This window comes from Moschus berezovskii, chromosome 24, assembly GCF_049115385.1.
Source record: "Moschus berezovskii isolate FMDL1 chromosome 24, NW_MosBer_1.0, whole genome shotgun sequence".
NCBI classification, from domain to species: domain Eukaryota; kingdom Metazoa; phylum Chordata; class Mammalia; order Artiodactyla; family Moschidae; genus Moschus; species Moschus berezovskii.
The window spans coordinates 47,352,153-47,372,693 of NC_142483.1; the positions used below are offsets into that span (position 1 = coordinate 47,352,153).

The window sequence follows — 20,541 nt, forward strand, 5'->3', positions numbered from 1 at the left end:
AGCCCTGTGAACTGCCCATGAGGGTGACATGCCACCACTCCTCCCCACTGTGTGCAGAGATGATATAACTCGTATCCATGAGTCATCGTGACAGTGTATTTCTAGTTTGCTTTTAATTCCAGCGAATCCCCAAGAAATCAGTATCCTGGGCACTTAGTGTAAAGCAAGATTTAGTGTGGATTGCAAAAGTCGAGGGGCTTCCCAGGTGGCTCAGTGGTAAAGTATGTGCCTGCCAATGAAGGAGACACGAAATGCAGATTGACTCCTTGAGTCGGGAAGATCGCCTGGAGGAGGAAATGGCAACCCACTCGAGTATTCTTGCCTGGAAAATTCCATTGGCAGTGGAGCCTGGCAGGCTGCAGTCCAGGGGGTTGCAAAGAATCAGACAGGACTGAGCGTAAGCACATGTTACGTGTTGCAACACTCTTAGCTGAGTGTTGAGAGTGATTGGCCCCAGTGTGTGCTCGTAACATCTGATGTCTCTCAACTGCGTGTTCCTAAGTCACAGGGTCTCTGCTCTTCTTCAGGTTCTAGATCTCCCCAAGGCTGCTATTTCTTCCTGCCCAGCTCCATTCTAAAATCTCCTTCCTAAAATCTTCTCTCATCATCTCAGTTTTTCAACGTCTCACTTCCTGGGGTGCTAAGAGAGGGACTTGCCCTTGACATGGCACACTGCCCCTTACTGTTCTGTCTGCCCTGCCCACCCACTGGATGGGCAGCTACCCAGTGGCAGGTGTCTTGGGGCATGTTTGGGGCGCTTCATCAGGATCCAGGGTGGGCCTGACATATGCTGGTCTTCAGTACAGATTGTTGACGGAGTGACATTCAGTTGTGTGCGGAGATTTTTCATTTTTTACCTTCTTCAAAATAATATACTCTATTTCTGTAATACAGGAGGATATCAGTTGGGCAGGCTACTCAGAATGATGAATAACCAACAGATTGTTCACATAGTACTTGGTAAACATAGTTTTGTGTATGTCTGTGTGAGTGTATGAATTTGTATGTTTTAAAATTTATGCAGTGTCACATTAAAACCTTTTTTCTTCAGTGTGGTATCTTAGAATCATTTGTTTATTCTCTTCAAGTCAGGTTTGTTTTCTGTGTTATAAAACCCTGTGATTAAGAGGACAGTAATTCATAAACATACTCTTTTCTCCTTCCCTTCTAACATTTACATGTCATAGTTGGCCTTCATAGTAACTCAGCTGGATTCTGCTCTGTGGCATCCTTTTAGGGGTCTAAAGAAAAAAAGCAAGATTCTGAGGATTTTTCTTTTCACCTTATATCACACCTTTATGTTGTTCTTGGGTTGATCAGTGAGCATCTGGGCATGGGTGGATGGGGGATGCCAGTCAGGCGCTAAAACTGACTGAGTGTTCTTTGTCATTTGTTGTTCAATCGCTCAGTTGTGTCCGACTCTCTGCAACCCCATGGACTGCACCTCACCAGGCCTCCCTGTCCTTCACCATCTCCCAGAGCTTTCTCAGACTCATGTTCATTGAGTTGGTGATGCCATCCAACCATCTCATCCTCTGTTGTCCCCTTCTCCTCTTGCCGTGAATTTTTCCCAGCATCAAGGTCTCTTCTAATGAGTCGACTCTTCGCGTCAGGTGGCCAGAGTATTGGAGCTTCAGCATCAGTCCTTCCAATGAATATTCAGGGTTGATTTCCTTTAGGTTTGATCTTTGCCATAATCCACCGAGAAATATTTGAGATGGTGCAGAATGGTTTTGGATTATAATCACAAAGCTTAGAAATTGTTATCATTTGATGTTGTTTAACCTCTCATGTATGGATGTGAGAGTTGGACTGTGAAGAAAGCTGATCACTGAAGAATTGATTCTTTTGAACTGTGGTGCTGGAGAAGACTCTTGAGAGTCCCTTGGACTGCAAGGAGATCCAACCAGTCCATTCTAAACACGATCAATCCTGGGTGTTCATTGGAAGGACTGATGCTAAAGCTGAAGCTCCAATACTTTGGCCATCTCATGAGAAGAGTTGACTCACTGGAAAAGACTCTGATGCTGAGAGGGATTGGGGGCGGGAGGAGATGGGAACGATAGAGAATGAGATGGCTGGATGGCATCACCGGCTCGATGGAGGTGAGTTTGAGTGAACTCCGGGAGTTGGTGATGGACAGGGAGGCCTGGCGTGCTGTGGTTCATGGGGTCGTAAAGAGTTGGACACAACTGAGCAACTGAAGTGAACTGAACCTCTCATTCAAACATTCATCTGTAAAGACATAGCATTGGGTTTAACATCAAAGGATGTTAGGGAACAGAAAGACCTTAGCTAGAGTCTCCGGGCAGATCATTTCTTCCCGGGAATCCATTTCTGCATCCACAGAAGGCGGTGCTTACCCCCTTTCCCCAGCCCCTGCCGCTGCTGGCTTCCAGTGCCACTCACAGCCCTGCACCTGATGAGGCAACCGCTGGGCACTCTGCCCCTCAGAGCCGCCCTAGGGGAAAGGCTCCCTGTCCTCTGTATGGCTTTAGACAGCGTGTTTCCAGCTACCTGAGGTTTTGCCTCTTTCTCTGCCCTTGTTGGATCTGGTGACAGTGACTTGGACGACGTGGCTTAGAGTCATTGCTCTCGGCCTCTCTGGTGGAAGGCAGAGCCCTGCTGGGAGCAGGGCCCATGTTTTGTTGAACTCCAGAGCATCGTTAATGTGAAATGTTTCAGAACGGGAGCTCCGTGAATGATTTCTCCTGCCTCCTAAACAGTTGTGTTGGGTTGTTGGTTGGCTTAATCTGCTACTTGTGCTCTGAGAGATGAGATTCCGAGTTTAACCAGTTAGCCTGGCAAATAATAAAACCCAGGCTTCCGAGAGTGGGTTCTATGTGCCTCTGAAGCCCAGGGGCATCTCCCAAGGATAAGCACCCCTCCCTGTTCACCGCACGCCAACACAAGTTCCCGACGTGCATCCCAGCAGGAGTGAAGGGCTCTGCGGGGACCGGAGCTCTGTCTCTGTGCCCCGCTCTCTGAAACGCTGCTCAGGGTTTACTGCGAGGCACCCAGAGGCTGGACTAGTGCTGGGCCTGTGACTCACTGTGCATTCCGGGTGGATGTGAGCAGCTGCCTGGTGATGCAGACGAGGGCTGACACCCCCAGCTCAGCCCTACTGGGTTCACTTTTCTTCTTGGGAAAATATTTTCTGACTCTCTTTTCTTCCTTCCCATCCTCTCTCCCTCCCTATTCTGTCTCCCTTCTTTCCGTCCTCCCTCCCATCCTTCTGCCCTCCCCTTGTTCTTAGGACTCATTCTGATTTCTGGGTTTTTTTTCTCAGCCTTGCATGAGAAAAATTTAATGATGCCAATTTGACATCTAAGCCCTTCAAGCTGAAGTTCGTTTATTGAGCTATAGGAGTTAAAAATATGAAAACACCATAGCTTTCCCTTTCCCCTCCTCCTCACTCCCTCATTCCTGAGCTGCAAGGACTTGTCTTGGACTGGTTGGACTGTTGCACTCATGCAGAGACAATGCCATGTCCAAATGGGCACTCCGAGCAGGAGGCTGGGAAGCCTAGCATAGAGCCAGGGCGGCCAAGGGTGTTTGTCGCAGAATAGATAACAAAGGGGAGGGTTGGCTGATGTCTCACAGCTCTTTGACCTCTAGTCTGGCTTGCTGTATGGAATTTAAGTTCTTATTCTCTTTTCGACTTCAGAAATGGACACTGACCAGTTTACCGTCACTTTCTCCCCTGGTCAAGTTGGTCAGACTCCTGACACTTCCTGTTGCCCAGCCCATGCCCTGCATATGTTCAGGGTCTGCTGATTTGTTGATCCTTTCTGTCAAACCTTTACCCAGCAAAAGACCCTTTGATCCCCCTGTGGTGGTCCATCATGGCCCACATTAACATTGCCTCGTTTATGCTTGAATCTAGGGCATTTTCCAACTCCAGTTAATTTTTTAAAATGCCAATAAGGGCACAACATCCCATATAGGAGATGAAAAATTCCTGAGATGATTTTATCCCATTGCATGCTGCCAATTTATTCTCCAAGATGTTATAGTTTTTATCACTGTGTGGCCCAAAATGAGCTTATCAAATGTTCCAATGTGTTTATACAGATATTGCTGTTATTAACTAGAGTCTAAGAAAAGGAAAACTGATTGCCCTCCATTATGGAGATTGACAACAGAAGTGTGATCATGCATAAAATACCCAGTGCAGCAAATTCTGGGGTGAGTGACAGAGATCTGGACTGCCTTATGCTGCGGATTTTTAAACATCACATATATGTGTTTGCAATTTCCCTGGTATCTGATTTGTTACCTGCTCAGAATAACTTATTGGGAAAAGGTGTTCCTTTATGCTGTGTGAAGTGACTTGGTTCTTCTATCTTCTATTTAGAGATGGCCCTCTGCAACAAAAATCCTATCAGATCCAGGAAGTATTTGCTTTGGGGGCCTGGGGGTCAGTAGGTTAAGGTTTTCTCATTTGTTCAGTGAGGAGAAGGCAATGGCAAGCCACTCCAGTACTCTTGCCTGGAAACTCCCATGGATGGAGGAGCCTGGTAGGCTGCAGTCCGTGGGGTCGCTAAGGGTCGGACACGACTGAGCGACTTCACTTTCACTTTTCACTTTCACACATTGGAGAAGGCAATGGCAACCCACTCCAGTGTTCTTGCCTGGAGAGTCCCAGGGACGGGGGAGCCTGGTGGGCTTCTGTCTGTGGGGTCACACAGAGTCGGACACGACTGAAGTGACTTAGCAGCAGCAGCAGCAGCCCACCTACCACGTGCTGTTCAAGGATAAGCACTGACCTGTCATAGAAGGTGTTAAGGACAACTGGGCCTGCAGCCCCCGGGAGCAATGCTTCAAGTATTACTTGTACAGTGTGCACACAGATTTTATCCACTTTAAAAGCTGCCTCTTTGATTCTGCATACCCTGATGTGATCTTTATTATTTTTATTAAAGTATAGTTGATTTACAGTGTTGTGCCAGTTTTCATTCTGTACAACAAAGTGATTCAATTATATACAGTCTTTTTTTGTATTTTTTCCCATTATGATTTTTCATAGGATATTGAATATAGTTCTGTGTGCTATACCTACTGTATGGACCTTGTTGTTTATCTAGTCTATATAAATAGTTTGCATATGCTATCCCCAAACTCCCCCTCAGTCCCTCCCCAGACCCTGGCAGCCACAAGTCTGTTCTCTCTGTCTGAGAGCCTGTTGCATAGATAGGTTCATTTGTGTCATATTTTAAATTCAATATATAAGTGATATATTTGTCTTTCTCTCACTTCTTCACTTAGTATGATGATCTCTGGTTGCATCCATGTTGCTGCAAATGACATTATTTCATTCTTTTTTATGGCTGAGTAGTATATGTACCACATCTTCCTTATCCATTTCCTGATTTGATTTTTTAAGTTGGGAGGGCAAAACGAGGTAATGGAAAAGGAAGATGCACTTCTGAGTTTAAGTCCAGGCTCTGTTCCTCTGTTCTTTTCTCAGGGCTTCTCTTTCTTTATATTTAAAATCAAATGATTGACCTAGAAAATTCTCTAAGATTCTTCCAAAGTCTGGCAGTATGATTCTTGCTTTGTTCCGGGTTTGCCAGCTGGTGAATAATGGGGCAGGCCAAGAAGCTCTTTTTTTAAGCTCAGTTTTCTTTTTGCTTATTGCATTGCTCCTTCATGTGCCTCAAAACCGTAGGTTTAAATGAGCTTCCAGTCAATTCCCACTAATTTCTTTTTCCCGTAGGACTTACTAGTACTACTTTGAGATAGGATCTGTGAGTACCAACACATGGAAAACTCCCATAGTCAAGAGATCTGTAGTTGGAAACTGTCTTATGATAATTCTGTGTGCTGATGTTTTCATTCATTTTTGCCTTATGTAATATTTTCTTTCTTTTGAATGGGACACTTATTTGTATGGGTGAGCAGTTACCTTTAATGGAGGGTCCTATTAAAACTGTATCAAGGTCTTTCAAAATTTCAGAGTGTACATCTTCCATGTGGATGCAAGTGCTTCATGAGTACTTGATACATACGCAGCAGGCAAGAGATTCTTATGAATTTCATTTGAAGTCAAAAGATCTGAATGTTTCCCTTACTGCAAACATTATTCAAAAGTAAATAAGATACTGATTGAAAACATTTTGAGAGAGATCATTTTTTATCCTTGTGCAGTTCTGTTTCACACCATTAAATAGCAAATTTTAGGTGCTCCATAAATATTTATCGATTGCTTGATTGAAGGCGGTTTCTAGTTGCTGACAAGTTCATTTCTCGAAGGAGCATCCCACAAGCCATATATCGTTTCCCCAGCTGTGTTCAATATATAAGCAACATGGAGCATTTCTGTAATTCACCAGAGGCCGCTGCATACCAGCCACCACGCCTTGGCTCTGGAGACCTGGCTAAAAGTCCCAATTCTGCCCCCAGAGAGCTCAGCGTTGATCCAGGAATGGATGAACAACAGTTCAGGGGTTGTGGCAGGTGCTGTGATGAAGGCAGGCACAGGATGGTGGTGGAAACGTCATGCGACACGAGAAAGGTGGCCTCCCCTGCCACCCCCAGCCACAGCAGACGGCATCTGGCCTGAATTTTTAAGAATAAATCTGTTTGCCAAACCTTTATCATTGTTTTTTATTGCTATTCTTGTTGTTTTCACTTTGGACTGTGGCAGGGGTGCTAGAAGAAGGCAGAAAGGGTTTTGTGTCTGGATGCACACTTGGACTTTTTCTTTCTCTTCCATCCCTCTCCTGCCAGCCTGTACTTAGCTCAGAAAGCATGTTGTGGGTCAGGAGGGGCCTGCCTGTCAATACTGCAGGCAGACACACAAAGGGGACACTGTCCATCCCTGGGTGCATGGTCCTGGCTGCTTGCCTTTGGCTCTGTGGCCAGGGTTCTCCCTCCTGAACAGCATTGGCCCTAGCCCACTATATCTGCCTTGAGGCCGTGGGCCCTATTGGGAGCCCAGAGGATGGAATCTTCCTGCTGGAAGCCTAAATAATGTGAGAGGGCAGGGCCGGGGAAACTAAGTGACGCGTTAACCTACTGGAAGGGCATCCGCAGCTTTCGGCCAGGGGTGTTACACAGACCAGGACCCTCGAGCTGCGTGGGCACACCGATTGACAGGTGGCTCCAGTTGACCCAGACCCCCATCTGCGCCAACTGGAGTGCATCACTAATAATAACTTGTATTTGCTGCTAGAGGACCTCCACGTACCTGTCAGTCACATTTAAAATCCATCTGAAACTCTCCTCTCTCATGTCCCTAACCAGAAAGATGGAGGGAGATCCAACTAAAAGAAGGGAGGTAATTTTATGCGGCCAGGCTCGTAGGCCGAGAGCACCATATGGTTTTGTCTACATGTGGAAGAAGACCCTTTCCAGGTCCCCTTCCCTGATCCCACTGAGTCTTCTCAGAGCCTGCTAAGTCTCATGAAATCCCGACCACAGGGCAGAGGAGCTGGGTAACTGCTTCACAGCTGGCAAAGCAGAGGCCAAACACCAGCTCCCTCACACCCCAAACAGTCCCACTTTGGACCCCCAAATCCTGTCCTTTCTTCCCAGGAAATCCCATGTATATATTTATGAGGGAAAATTCCATGGACAGAGGAGCCTGGCGCAGGCTACAGTCCCTGGGGTCCCAAAGAGTCAGACACAACTGAGCGACTAACACTCAAACATATTTATGAGGTACATGAGTGAGTTCATTTTAAATTACACTGTCCCCAAGGCGTTGGATCTGCCTTGCTCTGTCATCTCCTGGTTCCCGTGGTTTTCTCCCACTCTCAGGCCTTGGGATCCCGCTGGGACTTTGAACAAACTGGACTGTGGGAATCAATGGCCCTCCCTCCGTCCTGGATCTACTATGACCTCTAGCACACTCACTCCCCAGACCTCGCGGCCCCAGATGTCAGCCCCGGGAGCGCAGACAAGTCTCTGCCACTTTCGAAAGCAGTAGCTGTCAGCCATCAGGGCGGTGAGGCCAGGGATAGAGACAAATTGAGAGATGGCAGTGGGGGTGGAAAGCAGACTGAAGGGGGGGCTCGGGGACAACCAGGGGGCTGCTGTGGCTGGTTGCATGTGGGAGACGGGAGTAGAGGCAGTCGTCTCTGGTGATTCGAAGATGCGTGGCTGGGTAGCTGGGCAGATTGGAGGGTTTATTAAAATGCAAAACAGAAAAGAGGAAGAGTAAGGGCAAAGGAGCTGATCTCAGTTTAGATTCCATCAAGTTAGCACTGCTGGTGAAACAGCCTTGTGGAAAACTCAATAATAAAGTGTCCTTCTCCCCACATGTGGACTCAATGTTGTTTGGGTGCTCTGCAGTCTCCTTTTTCTAAAAAATTTTAATTTTTAATTGGAGGACAATTACATTACAAATATTGTGTTGGTTTCTTCCATCCATCACCATGAATCAGCCACAGGTATACACATGTCCCCTCCCTCTTGTGTCTCCTCCCATCCCACCCCACCCCTCCAGGTTGTCACAGAGCACTGGTTTTAGCTCCCTGAGTCATACAGCGAATTCCCTCTGGCTTTCTGTGTTACATATGGTAGTGTATACGGTTCCATGATGCAGGCTCCTTTCTGCAGGCTGCAGATCTCTAGGAGTCTGGCCATGCAGGAGAAGATATGAAAAGGATCGTGGGTTGATGCCACCCTGTGTCTTGTGGTAACACCTCTGTATCAAGTGCAAGTGCCTGCACAGTCCAGGGACAGGTAGCACAGCAACATAAGCCCGCCCCCCCACCCCACCCCTAAATGTAATCTGAACATGTGTGCTGAATGGGATATGCTGTGTGTTCATTTCAGAGAGGTCATGGATGTTCCGTGTCATTTGCGTGTGCTTCTACTTCTCATTCTCTCGGTGGCTCCTTCCTGACCTCCCGGGATCAGTTCTTGTCTTCTGATGTGTTGTCTTTTGAGTTCCAGCCCACACCAAGGGCAGAAGAGGGTGACCACGGTTCATTGTTACTGTTGATCATTAGAGGTATCCCCTCCCTTGACTGTTGAGACCCCAGCCCAACATTTTCATCTGAAGTCTTCCAGTGCCACTTCCACCTTCATATGTTGGAATGGAGTCTGACGCTGTGTTTACAGTGGGAGCGCTTTGGGAAGGCTGATTGCTTTCCAGCGGCATTTCCTTGCTGTGCCCTTGGTGTTGCAGAGCTGTCCTCTTTAAGCACTGAAGCAATTAGTTTCAAGAAGGCTGATTCTTCAGGGTCCAGTGCTCTCTTGCCTTTCATTTGCTGAGGCTGTACATCTTAATGAAGTTGTTTCATCTATGTTGCCAAACACTAGAATTTTGCGGCTTCAATTCTAATTATCTCTACTGGCAAACGCTATGTTTTATTAGAACTCTCAAGTGCCCTGTTTATTAAATGTCCGTACACCATGGTGTTGGCACACAAATTAGGTCAGCTCTCCTTATTGGGTTCTGGACGGAGAGATTGAAGATTTTTCATCATAATCCTCAAGTGCAGTAGGATCGTCTTGGGTGTCTTTGTGGGAGGACAGTGCTGGCTTCCCCTTCTCCCGTCAGCTCAGCTTCCATTCTTACCCCTCAGCTAATGCTGCCACTGAGTGTCTCAGTCCTGTGACTGTTGACCATGGGGCCACTGTATAACTTCATTCTTGGGTGTGTATGCTCATTCTTTCCTGTCCTGTAGTTGCCAAATACCCACATCTTGCTTCCCAGGTTGCATCGCTCATGATAGGCCATCCATATTAAGGGATCTTTTGAAGCCAGAAGGTCCTAGTGGTGGTAACACAGGGCTGGGCATATTGTAGCCAGAGAAGTGAGAGGGCAGTGCTAGAACAGCAGCTTCAAATCAGCCTTTCTGTCCCTTTCCACCCGCTGCTCCAGAGTCCTGGTCCTCATGTCCTGTTGGTTAGCCTGGGATGGGCTGTAGTGACGCTGATGTCCTGTGCTCCGCCCTCCTGCTCCGTCAGTGTTGTCACTAGGCAGCGTTGCTTGGTGATAAAGGGTCACCTTCCATCTCCTAGATTGAATCCCAGCCTCACAATCAAGAAGCTCGGTGATCTTTGGTGAGTGACACTTCACCTCCTTAACCTCTGAGCCCTTGTTTGTGAGAAGGGGAGATTTGTAGCCACTCCAGAGTTTTGGTGAGGATTCAATGAGATGGTACAGGTAGAGGGCTTGAGGTACGGCCCATAGCATGTAGTCCCTTATCAGTATATTTTCCCTTCTGCCTTGTCCATGCTTGGACTCACGTGGCTGCTCTGCTGCCATCAGCATAGAAACTGCTGGTGTCCCGGCCCCTGACCCTGTGCCAGAGGCCCTGTTGTGGGTCATTAAATGTTTCCCTGTCTCCTTACACTGCTCTTACTGCATGTGTTGGGGCATCAGTGGTGTGGACCCCTTGTTTTGTTAGTGATTATGGGACTCTCTTTAGGGAGAGGGGCTGTCTTAGAGGAACATCTGATGAAGACACAGCCTTTAATCAGCGTTATCCCTCCCCTCCATCTCTGGCCTGTGGTCTTTGAATCAAACTTGTGGTTCCTTTCCTTTTTACACTAATCTTCCAGGGTCTGCACATATTTACCCTGATGTCTTCTCCCTTCTTATAATTCTCTACTCTGGCTTTGAAAGAAATATGATGTTTTTCAGAGCATAACTTGTCCCCTGTGGGCTATGAATGTGGTTGTGGACCGCAGGAACACATCTTATTAAAGCTGCTAAGAAAAATGAAATAGCTCAATTTGATAGAAATTAATAGACATGTGCTTGATTCACAGTCACACCTTCTCAACTGCTCTTCTCATGTCTTGAGCATTGTTTTTTGGGGGAAATTAGGTTCCAGACCACAGCAGTTACTGTCTGATTTCCCCGAGAGAACCACATCGTTGCCTTGAGCAGGTGTGGTCACTATGTTCTATGGTTTCTCTCTTTCAAACTAAGTAAGAAGTTCTTGTAGGTACAAGAAGGAAGAAGGGAATATAATTTTAACAAAGCCCCTGTTTTATATTGAACAAAGTTCGCAGTCTATAAATGGTTTAAAAATCAATAGCAAAGAAATTAAAACCAAATGTTTGGAATAATGGCTGAAATAGAAGAGGAGCCATGTCTCCTAGTCTGATTATAGGATCTTTGGTCTCTATTCTCTGCATCAGGTACTGTGCCCTGAGCATTTCCAGTGATAAGGTTAGTGGGGGCTCTTGATAGCCAGTGCACACCTTTATGCCCTTCTGCAGATGGAGCGCTGAGGGGCTGGCAGAGCCCCTTCTTCTGCAGTGACTCTGCAAACTCCAGGCCAGGAGTCTCAGGACTTAATTGGCTGGGGTACAGTCCTGGGCTCTTAGTATTCAGGGGCGATGGAGGTTTGAAAAGTTGGCTTTTGTACTTAAAGAAAATGCCTTTAGTGACTCTCACTTTTGAGCACCAGGAAAAACTGAAGCACTTTTCAACAAGCCAAAATACTTCCAAGAGCATAGAAAAGTCATGTATAGTCACAAAAATATGTTTATGAAAGGAACTGTGGATTTATCTCTAGTAAAACTGACCTATATTTTCCGACAGACTGGCCTTTGAACAGGACTGGTATAATTTTACCAAATGGGAACAAAAGAAGAGATTTATTACTGTCTTTATTCTTCACAAGAATAAGTTTCCTTTGTATCGTTAGCTACTTTATCATGAGTAACATGTCATGTCATCTTGGTGCTTATTAATCACCCTTTCTCTCCAACCAATTGTAAGAATAATTAGATGAAATTGGTGGTAGCCCAATGCTTCCACATTAATATTCTTAAGCTGGTGTCAGTGAAACAGTCAAACATGAACATCCACTTTAATATCTGTGTTTCTAAGGAATAGAACTTTCCAGGCATTGATATTTGGAAAGCAAACCTTTTGCAGATGATTAGGCTCAAGAAATAGAGTGACTCCCATTGGTGGGATGTACATGTCTGTTGACTGCAGTTTAGAGCCCGATGCCATGTTGATGTTTTTGTGAGGTTTTGGAAACTGTGTGTTCATCAAGGGACTCCGAGCAGCTCTGCTGAATGTCCTCATTCTGAGGCCTGGGCTATTGGCGCATCTTCTCTCCAGACTGGTCACAAGGCAGAGGAAGGATAGGTCAGTGAAGCCATCTCTAGCCCTTAAAACTTCTGCCCAAATGAGTCCAATTGGCTACAGCCAGTCTTTGGGGCAACTTGAAGTATGAGTGGGCAGGAAAGGGCCATCCTCCTATGTATCTAGGCAAGGGAAGTGGGAATTGCATACATTTGTAGTGACCAACTCAAAGTCACAAGTGTAGATTCTTGACTAAAATGGAAATCTGGCTCCCTGAAAAGACCAGTAATATAGGCAAGACTTTGGTGAGTCTGATCAAGAAGAGGGAGGAGATAGTATAAAAGGTGATATCAGTCAGCTCAGAGAAGATAGGTGAAGATAGGAGAGATTGTATGATTCTGTTACAGTATGTTTGAAAACTGTGACATTTTAGATGATTTTCTTGGAAAATGGACATAAAGTTGGATCAGTATAGATGCTAAGATGTTTTTGAAAAAAAATGTTTGAATATCTACCAGTAAAAATACACTGATCCAAGTTGCTTTTATTAAACACTAGGGAGTTCTACCATCCCGCCCAGAAATAGATATTAGATGCACAGTAAGTATTTGTGGAATACAATGAAGGGACAAAGGGTATCATCACACTGATACTAAATTCAGATGAGGATGTCACTCGTAGGCCGTTAACACTGGAGAACATTGATGTCAATTCAATTCAGTCGCTCAGTCATGTCCGACTCTTTGTGACCCCATGGACTGCAGCACATCAGCCTTCCCTGTCCATCACCAACTCCCGGAGCCCACTCAAACTCATGTCCATTGCATCAACGATGCCATCCAACCATCTCATCCTCTGTCGTCCCCTTCTCCTCCCGACTTCAGTCTTTCCCAGCATAAGGGTCTTTTCCAGTGAGTCGGTTCTTTGCATCAGGTGGTCAAAGTATTGGAGTCTCAGCTTCAGCATCAGTCCTTCCAATGAATATTCAGGACTGATTTCCTTTAGGATGGACTGGTTGGATCTCCTTGCTGTACAAGGAACTCTCAAGAGTCTTCTCCAACACCACAGTTCAAAAGCATCAATTCTTTGGTGCTCAGCTTTCTTTATAGTCCAACTCTCACATCTGTACATGACTACTGGAAAAACCATAGCTTTGACTATATGGACCTTCGTTGGTAAAGTCATGTCTCTGCTTTTTAATATGCTGTCTAGGTTGGCCATAGCTTTTCTTCCAAGGAGCAGTTGTCTTTTAATTTCACAGCTGCAGTCACCATCTGCAGTGATTTTGAAGCCCGAGAAAATAAAGTCTCTCACTGTTTCCATTGTTTCCGCATCTATTTTCCATGAAGTGAGGGGACTCGATGCCATCATCTTAGTTTTCTGAATGTTGAGTTTTAAGCCAACACTCTCGTCTTTCACTTTCATCAAGAGGCTCTTTAGTCTTCTTCATTTTCTGCCATAAGGATGGTGTCATCTGCATATCTGAGGTTATTGATGACCTAATGGTCAAAACAGAAATCAGATTGATTATATTCTTTGCAGCCAAAGATGGAGATGCTCTATACAGTCAGCAGAAACAAGACCTGGAGCTGACTGTGGCTCAGATCGTGAATGCCTTATTGCCAAAATCAGACTTAAATTGAAGAAAGTAGGGAAAATCACTGGACCATTCAGATATGACCTAAGTCAAATCCCTTACGATTATACAGTGGAAGTGACAAAGAGATTCAAGGGACTAGATCTGCTAGACAGAGTACCTGAAGAACTATGGACAGAGGTTCATGGCATTGTACGGGAGGCAGGGATCAAGACCATCCCCAAGAAAAAGAGATGCAAAAAGGCAAAATGGTTGTTTGACGAGGCTTTACAAATAGCTGAGAAAAGAAGAGAAGCTACAGGCAAAGGAGGAAAGGAAAGGTATACCCATTTGAATGCCGAATTTCAAAGAATAGCAAGAAGAGATAAGAAAGCCTTCCTGAGCGATCAATGCAAAGAAATAGAGGAAAACAATAGAATGGGAAAGACTAGAGATCTCTTCAAGAAAATTAGAGACACCAAGGGAACAATGCATGCAAAGATGAGATTTTTTGTCAATAAAGGACAAAAATGGTATGGACTTGACAGAAGCAGAAGATATTAAGAAGAGGTAGCAAGAATACACAGAAGAACTATACAAAAAAGATCTTCATGACCCAGATAATCACGGTGTGATCATTCACATAGAGCCAGACATCTCGGAAGTCAACTGGTCCTTAGGAAGCATCACTACGAACAAAGCTAGTGGAAGTGATGGAATTCCAGTTGAGCTATTTCAAATCCTGAAAGATGATGCTGTGAAAGTGCTGCACTCAGTATGCCAGAAAATTTGGAAAACTCAGCAGTGGAGTTTTCAGGAGTTTCCAGGACTGGAAAAGGTCAGTTTTCATTCCAGTCCCAAAGAAAGGCAATGCCAGAAAATGTTCAAACTGCCACACAATTGCACTCATCTCACACGCTAGCAAAGTAATGCTCAAAATTCTCCAAGGCAGACTTCAACAGTACATGAACCATGAACTTCCAGATGTTCAAGCTGGATTTAGAAAAGGCAGAGGAATGAGAGATCAACTTGCCAACATCTGCTTAATCATCAAAAAAGCTAGAGAGTTCCAGAAAAACATCTATTTCTGCTTTATTGACTATGCCAAAGCCTTTGACTGTGTGGATTACAACAAATGGTGGAAAATTCTTAAAGAGATGGGAATACCAGACCACCTTACCTGCCTTCTGAGAAATCTGTATGCAGGTCAAGAAGCAACAGTTAGAACTGGACATGGAACAACGGACTGGTTCCAGATAGGAAAAGGAGTACGTCAAGGCTGTATATTGTTACCCTGCTTATTTAACTTATATGCAGAGTACCTCATACAAATTGCTGGGCTGGATGAATGTTGATGTAACTATTCTAAAACAAACAAGCAAATAGAATCTGGCAGTATAATAAAAGTTCCAGTCCAGATGTGGTCAGATGTGGTCTTCTGAAGGAGGTATCCCTTACTTGCTTTGTTTAAAGTTGTAACCTTGCCCTGAAGCACCCCCAAACCGCTGTTCCCTGTTCTGTTTCCTCTTGCAGTGTGTTTCATCCTTTAACATAGACTGTAATTATTGTCTTCCTCCACTGCTACATATAAATTCCACAAAGGTGGGGCTGCTTTTTTGGAAATTTTTTTTTTAAATTTTGGTCTGTTTTATTCACTGATATAAGCCAAATACCTAGAACAGTGGGCCCTTTGTAAATAAAAGTTGTAAAAAAGACTTAATTCTCAGTGCATCATGGGATCCTGGACTGGATCCTGGAACAGAAAAGGATGTTAGTAGAAAATGTGACATTTGAATAGTCTTTAGTTTTATTATTAGCACCATACCAGTGGTACCTTAGTTTTGATCAACGTACATTGGTTGGATAAGATGCTAACAGGGGAAGCTGGGTGAAGGGTGTATGGAGACTCTGTATGCTGTATCTACAACTCTGCTGTGACTCTAAGAGTATTTCAAAAGAAAATCTTTGGGATCCCTTAAAAAGTTAGAAAGAAGTTATCTTTTGTATCTTGTCAATGAGAAATTGGACCAAAGGTACTCCCTGCTATGCGATGTGAAGCGTTAGGGAAAGCAGAGTTCACTCTTTCAGGTCCCTGTGTAGTTCAGTACACTGAAGCAGTGCTACCATAAGTCATATTCAGCATCACCAGCCATGTGTAAGAGTGAGGAAGGAAAGCAACAGTAGCAGTTGACTCTCAAATCTGCAGAAATATTTCTTTAAGAAGTGTTTCTTCTGTGATCTCAAAGTCACTTTCAGGTGTGGTTTCCTAAGTTCCACATACTAGACCTCCAGTCACTCTGACTCCTTAGTTGCCCATCAGAAGCCCCGAGGGCAGAGTGGTTGTCCCTCAGCGTTTGGGCAGGGGACAGCATGCAACCATGCTGGTGCCCTGAGTGGTTCACGCTGCCTCCCAGCTCACCTGACTCACTGATGGGACCTTAACACAGAGGAATTTTGCCCCATTCGAGTGAAAAAAGATAATCACCCAACCTTGTGCAGAGAATGAAGGGAGGTCGGTCATGTGACCATTTGTCTTTTTTATGATGTAATGATGTGACTCTGTGTCTGTACAGTTATGATGAAAATGGTACTCTGTTGCAGGAACATCAGGAGAACATTCTGGCTAACACCATGCAAAGTGTCGTTGCATTGCTCAACAATATGGTTGCCTGCAAAGATTCGAATATGAAGCTACTTTACGAACAAGGTAAGTGCTTCTTAGAATTCATCTTTGATTATGTTGAACTTTGCCTATTTATGTTTCCTAATCTCACAGAGTAGACAGTTATAACAAGTAGTGCTTAGAGTTGATCAATCAAAATAGGTGCTTAAAGGTCTACAAATAACAATAATATTGCCAGCACAAATGGGAAGTCTGGTTGGATTGTGATAGTGTCTCAGAGTTAATTCATTCTTGTTCATGGCACAAAATCAATAGGCACTACTTACAGATAATAGATCAAGAAATGGAAATGTAAACATCCTATGTAGACTTTTTGCTGCCAATCAAAATGAAAATGTATATGGTCAAAATCGCCTCGGAAAATGAGACTGGATGAGTTGAGGGTGGCTTTACATATGCATATGTCTTATGCATGTCTGTAATACTGAAAGGAAAAACTTTTAAAAGTTTTTAAAGAGCTCAATTGAAGAGTTCAATTTTTTTTTTTGTTTTAGGTTTAAAACCAAATTGGATGGGCAGTACAGAAACTTCCCAAATAACCCCTGTCCCTACACATGCAGAGCATACCCCATTATCAATATCACTCAACAAAGTGTTTTTTTTTTCCAAAGATAAATGTACATTGATATCATAACCACCCAGAGTTCATAATTTACATTCAGGCTCACTCAATATTGTACTTTCTCTGTGTTTGGACAAATGTATAATGACATTTGGGGCTTCCCCAGTGACTCAACGATAAGATACTTGCCTGCAATGCAGGGGGCGCAGGAGACACAGGTTCAGTCCCTTGGTCAGGAACGTCTCCTGGAGGGGGATATAGCAACCCACTCTAGTATTTTTGCCGGGAAAATCCCATGGACACAGGAGCCTAGCAGGCTACTGTCCATGGGGTTGCGAAGAGGCAGATGCAGCTGAAGCGACTGAGCATGCATGCATAATGACATATATCCATCGTTATTACATTGTACAGTGTATTTTCATTGCCTTAACAGTCCTCTCTGCTCTGTTCATCCCCACTGCCTTCTGCAACCACTGATCTCTTTACTGTCTACATAGTTTTGCCCTTTCCGGAACATCATAAAGTTAGAATCATGCAGTATGTCACCTTTTCAGATTGGCTTCTTTCACTTAGTAATATTTATTTAAGGTTCTTCCATGTGTTTTCATGGTTTGATGGCTCATTTCATTTTAGTACTGAATAAAATTCTCTATTGTCTGGAGGTGCTGCAGCTTTGTTAATCCATTTACCTAATGAAGGACATCTTGGTTGCTTCCAGATTTTGGCAATTATGAATAAAGCAGCTGTAAATATACGTATTAAGATTTTTGTGTGGACATAAGTTTTGAACTCCTTTAGGTAAATACCAAAGAGTGCACTTGCTAATAGTATGATAATTATTTCATTTTCTAAGGGATGCCAAACTATCTTCCAGTGTGGCTGTACCATTGTGCATTCCCAAAGTGAATGAGAGTTTCTGTTCCTCAATACCCTTGCCAGCATTGGGTGTTGTCAGTGTTCTGGATTTTGGATGTTCTGTTGGGTGTGTCATGGTAGCTCCTTGTTTTAATTTCCCTTTCCCTGATGGTATACCATGGGAAGCATTTTCTTATATTCTTGTTTCCCATTTGTATATCTTCTCTGGTGGAGGTCTCTGCTAAGATCTTCAACTTAAGTGTTAATTGGATTATTTTTTCTTCTTGCTCTTGGGTTTCAAGAGTTCTTTGCATATATTGGATAAAGTCCTTTATCAGATGTGTCTTTTTCAAATATTTTCTCCTAGTCTGTGGCTTGTGTTTTAATTCTTTTGGAAAGCCAAAGTTTTAATTTTAGTTAAGTCCAGTTTATCTTTTTTTTTTTTGTTATGGATTGTGTCCATGGTGTTATTATCTCAAAAGTCTTCACCATTCCCAATATCATCTAGGTTTTCTCCTACATTATCCCTTAAGAGTTTTGCAGTTTTGAATTTTTACAATTAGGTCTGTGATCCATTGTGAGTTAATTTTTCTGAAAGGGGCATAAGGTAGATTTTTTTTTTGTATGTTGCTGTTCCAGCACTGTTTGTTGGGGAGACTGTCTTTGCTCCATTGTGTTGCCTTTGCTCCTTTGTCAAAGGTCATTTAACTGTATTTATCCAAGTCTGTTACTGGGCTCTCTATTCTCTTCCATTGACCTATTTGCTTTATACTTGCACCAGTACCCACTGTCCTGATGAATGTAGCTTTAAGGTAAGTCTTGAAGTCAGGTGGCATCAGTCCTTCAACTTTGTTCCTCTCCTTAATATAAACTTTAGAATCAGCTTGTTGATACGTATAAAATAACTTGCTTGGATTTTGATTGGGATTGCATTGACTCTATAGATCAAGTTGGGAATATTGTTACATCTTAAACACAGTGTTTACTACTTTTGTATTAATGAAATCTCTCATCAGAATGTTCATGAAAATAAGACTTGAATAGGATCAGTGAATAAAAAAATCCAAGATCAGTGAATAAAATCTTTAAGTCACGGTTCTGATTTTTCCCCCCAATATTTAGAGTTGTGTTTCTGTTGGTCACTATACCTAAATGTTGGAAATGTTTTTTTTCTTCCTTAAGAAGAATGTGCATTTTCAACGATAATAAATATTGCCAAGAGTTGAGGGATTTTAGTAACTTGAAACATTTATCCTTTTATACAGTAGCATCCTGTTCTGTTTTATGGGTTCAGTTCAGTTCATTCACTCAGTCGTGTCCGACTCTTTGTGACCCCTTGAACTGCAGCACGCCAGGCCTCCCTGTCCGTCACCAACTCCCAGAGTTTACCCAAACTTAACGTCCATTGAGTCGGTGATGCCATCCAACCATCTCATCCTCTGTCATCCCCTTCTCCTCCCTCCTTCAATCTTTCCCAACATCAGGGTCTTTTCAGATGAGTCAGTTCTTTGCATCAGGTGGCCAAAGTATTGGAGTTTCAGCTTTAGCATCCATCCCTTCCAATGAATATTCAGGACTGATTTCCTTTAGGATGGTCTGGTTGGATCTCCGTGTAATCCAAGGGACTCTCAAGAGTCTTCTCCAACACCACAGTTCAAAAGCTTCAATTTTTCGGTGCTCAGCTTTCTTTATAGTCCAACTCTAACATCCATACATAACTACTGGAAGAACCATAGCCTTAACTAGATGGACCTTTGTTAACAAAGTAATGTCTCTGCTTTTTAATATGCTATCTAGGTTGGTCATAACTTTACTTCCAAGGAGTAAGTGTCTTTTAAGTTCATGGCTGCAATCACCATCTGCAGTGATTTTGGAGCCCAGAAAATAAACTCAACCACTGTTTCCAAACCAGTAATCGAATGGATATGGGTAATTTCCAATCTTTTGCTTTTGCAGACAGTTCTGCAGTGAATAACCTTAAGCACACATACCTTCACGTGGGAGCAGGACTATCTCCAGAGTAAATTCCTGGGGTTAGAATCACTAGATCAAGGGGTATCTGCTGTTGTTAAGTCGCTTCAGTCGTGTCTAACTCTGTGCGACCCCATAGACGGCCGCCCACCAGGTGCCCCCATCCCTGGGATTCTCCAGGCAAGAACACTGGAGTGGGTTGCCATTTCCTTTTCAAGCAGTATATGCGTTTGTAATTTCCATGGGTATTGACAGGTTGTTGTAAGCAGCCTGACAGTTTATACTTCCATCAGGGCACATGAGATTACTTGTCTCTGGATCTAAGAGCATATTATGTTTTCCCATTTGTTTGATGTTCTTTCTTTATGGTTTTCTTTATATAGGCCATATGCATTTCTTCCTGTTTATTTCTCCCCAGGTATTTTATCCTTTTTTGCTTGCTCTCGGAAATAAGGAATTTTCTACAAGTATAGTTCTCAATTATTTTTTTAAGTATGTGTTTGAAAGTTTTTTTAAATTTCTGTTTATTAACTTTGTCCCTGGGTTTATTCTCTTATTACTTTCCATAGTGATGGCTTTAGATGATTCTCTTTACTTTCTGATTATGTAATAATAATGAATGCAAATAGAAACAGTCTTAAATTTTTAAAGTTCTACTTTTTCTCTCTAGTCCAGTTGCAACATTCAAAGAGAATGATATAGAGGATATCTTGGTATTGCCTCAGAATCTTTTTTTCTGGTTAAGGAAGTGTTTACATTTTATCCTTTGCAATCAAGAATAAATAATAATAAATGAATAATGATGACTTTTGACCCCTCTGGAAATGATCAGAGGATTTTTCCTTGGATCTATTCAGGTCATGGATTATATTTAATAGAGTATCTAA

General features: G+C 43.5%; 1 protein-coding gene across 4 annotated transcripts in view; it reads left to right on the forward strand.

Annotated features, from left to right (window-relative positions):
- The window catches only part of ULK4 (unc-51 like kinase 4), a 514,736-nt gene that overhangs the window by 246,451 nt on the left and 247,744 nt on the right, over positions 1-20,541 (forward strand). For 3 of the 4 annotated variants that reach the window (XM_055414560.2, XM_055414559.2, XM_088831696.1), the window contains one exon: positions 16,185-16,290. In XM_055414560.2, the coding sequence (XP_055270535.2) occupies positions 16,185-16,290 (106 nt within the window). Of the gene's footprint in view, positions 1-16,184; positions 16,291-20,541 lie in introns of those variants that run through there. The other variant, XR_008684254.2, reaches the window with a different exon arrangement.